Source organism: Bidens hawaiensis, unplaced genomic scaffold (genome assembly GCF_021521415.1).
Source record: "Bidens hawaiensis isolate Kalapana, Puna unplaced genomic scaffold, B.hawaiensis_p1.1 tig00071735_1, whole genome shotgun sequence".
Lineage (NCBI taxonomy): Eukaryota > Viridiplantae > Streptophyta > Magnoliopsida > Asterales > Asteraceae > Bidens > Bidens hawaiensis.
In genome coordinates, this window is record NW_027502547.1 from 17,625 (window position 1) to 23,896 (window position 6,272).

The 6,272-nt window shown below is 34.9% G+C and overlaps 1 protein-coding gene across 1 annotated transcript; it reads right to left on the reverse strand.

The window, feature by feature from the left end:
* Positions 1 to 350: 350 nt before the first annotated feature.
* LOC143605853 (uncharacterized) lies at positions 351 to 2,113 on the reverse strand. Its single transcript, XM_077081822.1, has 5 exons — positions 1,674 to 2,113; positions 1,173 to 1,336; positions 721 to 1,119; positions 644 to 655; positions 351 to 550 (listed from the first exon to the last, which is right to left on the reverse strand). The coding sequence occupies exons 1-5, from the start codon at positions 2,111 to 2,113 to the stop codon at positions 351 to 353; spliced, it is 1,215 nt and encodes a 404-aa protein (XP_076937937.1).
* Between the last annotated feature and the right edge of the window lie 4,159 nt (positions 2,114 to 6,272).

Here is a 6,272-nt window from a genome sequence, read left to right on the forward strand (position 1 = left end):
CTTGCACATACTTTGATTGAAAAATGAAAATCCCATCCTTCTTTTGCTGAACTTGCATTCCAAGAAGGAAATTCATTTCTCCCATAGTGCTCATTATGTATTTTGATTTCATTACATCTTCAAACTCCAAACCCATTTGTTCATTTGTAGATCCAAAAATGATATTATCAACATACACATGAAGAATGAGTAAATCTCTTCCTTTTCTCTCGTAGAACAGGGTCGTGTCAATTGCTTCCCTTTGAAAAGCCATTAACAAGTAGGTGATTTGATAACTCATTAAACCAAGCTCTTGGGGCTTGATGTAGTCCATATAGAGCTTTTTTCAACTTATATACTCTATTTGGAAACTAAGGATCCTCAACACCTGGAGGTTGAGTAACATACACCTTCTCTTCAATTTTTCCATTTATAAAATCAGATTTAACAATCATTTGAAACACTCTTATATTATTTGAAGCAGCATAAGCCAGAAAGATTCTACTAGCTTCTAGCCTTTCCACTGGTGCAAACACTTCCTCAAAATCAATTCCTTGTTCTTGTAAGTAGCCTAGTGCAACTAGTCTTGTTTTATTTTACATTACAATCCTTCTCTGATCGGTTTTGTTTATAAACACCCACTTGGTACCAATACCATACTTACCTCTTGGCTTACCTACAAGTTCCACACTTACAAATTCCTTAATAGAGCCAACTCCTCTTGCATTACTTCCAGCTAACTATTGTCCTTTAGTTCTTGAAGAATGTTCTTGGGTTCAATTTGGGATAAGAAGCAGGAGTTCAAACAGATGTTTGCATATACAGATGCCCTTCTGGTGACTCCTTCATGAATATCTCTATTGATGTTTTCAGGTGGATGATTTCTCTTAACAAAGGAAGTTTGCACAAGTTGTTCTAAAGACATATTTGAATCAATATTTGTATCATTTAAATCTGCTTCCTCAATGACCAAATCAGTAGTTTCATTGTTCACTTGTGCAGCTTCTTCATCACCATTTTGTTGTGATGTTGAAGCAATGTCATTTCCAAAATTTAAACTTTGAAACAAAGATTCAAAATCTGGTTGTCTTTTATCTTGATCTTGATTATCTTGATCATCAGCCTGCTCTTTATTGTTGACTACATGCTATTGTTCATTTTGATTATCAATTTGCATATTTCTATGAAAGAACTCTCTTGAACAGGTGATTGCTCAAGATTGTCATTTTTCTCATTCCATAATTCAATTTCTAAAGAGGTCTTAGCAAAAGAGTATTCAGCTTTGTTGTCAGCAGTCTTGGACCACAATTTGTCCAAGTCAACCTTCTTTTCAGAACTTTCCTCTTGGACATTTGTTCTATACAGAGTTTCATAAAAGTACATAGGATTAATCTTAAAGGACTTGATTAGCTTCTCAAGATCAAACAGCCAGGATGCTCCATCTACTATGTTAAACTGGCTTTCATGGAAGATAACATCATAAGATTCAATCACTCTCAAATGATCCCTCACATATATTATGCAGGATATTTAGTGTGTGTAGTATCCAACAAAGACACAATATAATGATATTGATAGAAACTTGTTAAAATAGTCTTTGGTATTCAACAGTGAACATTTGCATCCAAAGGGCTATGAGAAACTTGATTTACGGTTTTCTTTTAAACAAAATCTCATAGGGAATTTTGTCCGACCTTTTGTTGACAACTACCCTGTTCTGAACATAGCAAGCAGTATTGATAGCCTCTGCCCAAAGAGTAAGAGGCAGATTAGCGTATACTAAAATGGTTCTTACAGTTTCAATGAGTGCCCTTTTTCTTCTTTCTGCAACCCCATTTTGTTTAGGAGTTTGAGGTTCACTAAATTGTCGACGAATTCCTTCTGAAAGACAAAATTCAGTCATCACACTATTCTTGAACTCAATGCCATTGTCACTTCTCATGACCTTCACTCTTACATCCAGTTGGTTCTCAATCCTTGTAACACACCCTTTAATTAACTCAACAGCATCATCCTTGGAATTCAGCAAGTAAACCCATGTATAACTTGAATAATCATCAATTATCACCAAGAAATGTCTTTTCATCCATATACTAGGAAAATTTACATAACCAAAAAGATCAATGTGAAGCATTCCAGTACTTGTTCAATTGATTTCACAAGTTTTGCTTTGTGTGATGATTTATATTGCTTACCCTTTTGACAAGAAATGCATTTGTCATCAGGTTTGAACTCCCTTGTTGCCAAACCAATTACATGTTCACCCTTGACAAGTTTGTGCGTGTTCTTTAAGTTAACATGACAAAGCTTTCTGTGCCACAATTTTGTTTCATTTTCAGTGGCCTTGGATACAAAACAACTACCACCCCTAGAGATAGCATCTTTCATTCTCAATTCTTACAGATTTCTATTTCTAAGAGTCATTATCATAATCATGTCAGGAGGAATTACAAATTTAGGTTTGAGGATGAAATAGTGTGAATCATCAAATCCAACCTTATAGCCCCTATCACACATTAGTGAGATGCTCATAAGGTTACAGCCCCTATCAAATCCAACCTTTGCCATTGGTTAGAATGCCTTTCCCCACAATCTTCCCTCCATTCTCATCACTGCCAAATGCAACAAGTCCTTCGAACTTCTCTTCATAATTTTACCAGTGATGTTAGGCGGTTTGGGGTTTTCATAAACAACTTCTTATGATTCATAAGAATCAATAGTGTCTTAGCCAGTTTCAAATGACGTTCCCACATATGAAACTATGTTCTTGCATTTTTCAATGAAAAATCCTCTTTTCATACTTGTTACAAGTGTTTCATATGTCACTTGTGTCTCTTTTGTCACTAGATTGTCACTTCTTGATTTCCACAGAAATCCTTGGGGCTCAAATCAATGTTTCAACAACAATTTCCTGTCTTCATTAAGTGCCCTTTAATTATTTTTCTTGAATATCTCCTTCTTAACTTTCTCTTCACGTTCTGTTGACTTTCCATGGTCAATAGATTTCACAGTTTTAACAGCCTTGTCAGGTTTAACTCTGATAGGTTGTTCGAACACTGGACTCTTCTTCTTCTCTTGCACAATAAAATTTTTCTTCTCTTTTCTATTAGTAGTTTCAACTTTCTTTTCACCCTTGGCTTCATCATTGTTGAATCCAAAGTCTGGTCCAAACATTGTTGAATTTGGAACATCAATTGGTTTGAAAGTAAATCTTTCATGGCAAGAATCAGTGTGATGTCCATACTCATCACATTTTTTTCACCACACTTTTCCTTTGAAGCTTTCACTTGACTTCCCCTCTTTAAATCTTTCACTTGGTATTGTGAGATCAACTCCAATAGTTCTTTGAGTTATAAGACAATCATATTCAATTGAGAAACGTACACATTCCTAAAATTTTTATGTCTTGTCTTTCCACAGAACTCTTCAGAAAGACTATTCTTTCCATGTTGATAGGTTAATAATCAATTCTTCCACTATACCTTGATTGCCTTCTTTCATATTCTTCCATTCTTTCCACTTCACTAACATCAAATAATTCTTGATTTCAGAAAAAAGGGTATACAGGAATTAACTTATCACAGTTACAGTTTCTTCAATCTTCTTCTTGTTTTTAACCTTTTTCTCATTTAATGCTTCTTTTCTTAGACGATTCACTGAATTATAGCTAACTTTTGATCCACCACGTATGTCAAAAGAATGATGTTCCCTTCTCATTTGCACATGATGTCTTCTCATCTTTAGAGTTTTCTTAGGTAACAAGGGGATTTTGTACTTTGGTTCCTTTTTGCCATTTTTTCTCTTTCTCCAAGCTTCCATTGCTTGAGCTTTTATCACTGGAATGACTTTTGTTATCTCTATTCAAACAGTCTTCATCAAACTCATCTTCAGAAAATTGTACGCCAACAAAAATCTCAGAACTCTTCTTATCATTCACTTCTTCTTTCATCACAAACTCAGCTTTTTCATCCACTACCACTAAATTATAATTTTCAATGAAATCTTCTTTTTCCTTAACTTTTCTCTAACCTGATCAAGGAATGCGTTCCTCTTATCCTTATCACCCTTCAATGAATAATTATTATTGAAAGGTGGAGAAAGAACCTTGTATTGATCTTCCTCTTTGATCTTGTTTATCTTTCCACACATGTCCCCAGTTGAAACTAAATTTTTCAGGAAATCATTTTCAAGTTGAAGTTTTGTATTCTTCAACTTCTCATCCATATACATCTTCTTCAACTCTTCTATTTCAGTGACATGTCTGGATTGAATCATGTAACTATTCATACAATCCTACTCTAAACTCTTAATCCTTTCCTCATAAGTCAAATCACTCATTTCATAGACATTAATCATACTCTGATTTTTAAAACATTCACTTTGCAGCTTTCCAACTGTCGTTCTTAATGATTCATTCATTTCAAGTAACTCAAGTTTTGAGAGATTTGAATGTACCTGAGTTTAAGAGGATTCCTCTTCTCCTTCAGTCTTAGCCATTAATGCCACATTTTCCTTCTTGAAGTCATTTTCATGATTACTCCAGTCAAAACCACCTTCTTGTTGTGGCTCTTGAGTTAAGGCAACATTGCCTTGATTTCTTGGTTGGTTAGGAATGTTTATGTTCTGATTTGCAGGAGCTTGTGGAGGGTTTTGTTGATTTCTTTGAAAGGGTTGTTGTTGTGGGATAATTGCTGATGGTTCTACTATTGGTTGTTGTTGTAGTTTTTAAAGTTTCTTTGATGGCCTTGATTTTCATGTCCATGTCTTCAAAGTCATCTACATCTATCTGCTCCAAGTCTTCTTGAACAACACTGTTGTGAATCAGATTTTTAGCCACAAATGCATTGTATGACTAAGTAAACATTTAGAATAATGCTTGATACTCATTTCCTTGATTAACATTGCCATCACCATAAGGACCATGCTCACTGGCCATAGAAGAAGTTTCATAGTCATCAATCAGTTGGACATTAAATCGTAATTGCCCACCCGGATTATTTGAATTACCAGCAACAAAACATCTTGGTGTATTACCACCATACTCACTTGGCTATTCTATGATGGGAATTTGTTGTTGATTCTTTGTGGACAAATTTAGCATGGGTGCAATTAGTGCATTGGCCACTTGAAAACTTGGTCTGTCTTCTTTGATCATGTTGTTTTCAATTATCCCATGCTCTACTACCTGAAAGAAGCATATCACGTCGTCAAGCTTAAGAGATGAAAAGTTTGCTTTCTCCTTAGTGAACATGATGGTTATGTACCGCTCTCCTGATAAGGATAACAACGGTTTCTTGTTCAAATCAAAATCAGTGATTGCAAGATCAGTTTTCCTGATCTCATTAACAATAACCAAAAACCTTTCCAACACAGACTTCAATCTTTCACACTCTCTAAACTTGAATCGGTCAAGTTGTTGCAGCTGACGTTATAAACCAATGTAACATATTTTCAGCTGATGTCACTCTTCGTTTTCAAAATCAGCAATATTTAGCAAAAGTTCTTCACAAAAAAAAAACAGTAATAACAAGATGTGATACCACTTGTCGGTCCCGTCGGATATATATATATATATATATATATATAGCTCACTCAAAAGATCACACACACAATGTCGTAACCCACCCCTAAGTGTCGACAAGAGGGTTACTACCTACTATTTTTGTGGAAGAACAATAGAGTCCTCAAATAGCACTCTAAATGTTGCACAACAAAGACTAAAGTAACAAACACACACAATAAATCAAAAGATATATATTACAACTATAAAAGATACAATGAAAATACATTAGGTTATGAAGGTGGTATGTCAGGATCAATGGCAGCTTTCTGTGCAAGAGGGAGTCAGCTGTAAAATCACTATATTTTCTCTGGTCCATTTTTCAGGTGTGTTTTAGGTGGGCCCTAAAATATTCCTTTTATAGGCCTGCCCTGACACCTGAAATTCCCTTTTTAGAAACCCTAATCATTAATACAATCATATTCAAACGTATTACAATAAATGCTAAGTACAGTTCTCTGTCAAGCTTTACTTAGAATACTTTCCTTAGAAAATATTTATCTAGCAGACATCAATTCTCTTGACTAAATCAAACTTTTCCCGATGAAGTCCAACCAGCAAACTTGCTCTTTAGAAATCCGTTCAACCTTTTGTTGACTTCACTTATTAAACAAACCCAAGTGTGCTGGTAACACTGTAGCTTGCTCTAAGTTTAACCTTGCACGTTAGAAGTCCTCTAGTAATTTCTTATCAACTTCCTTCAAATTTGCTTGGACCACTGTTTATTATAAAT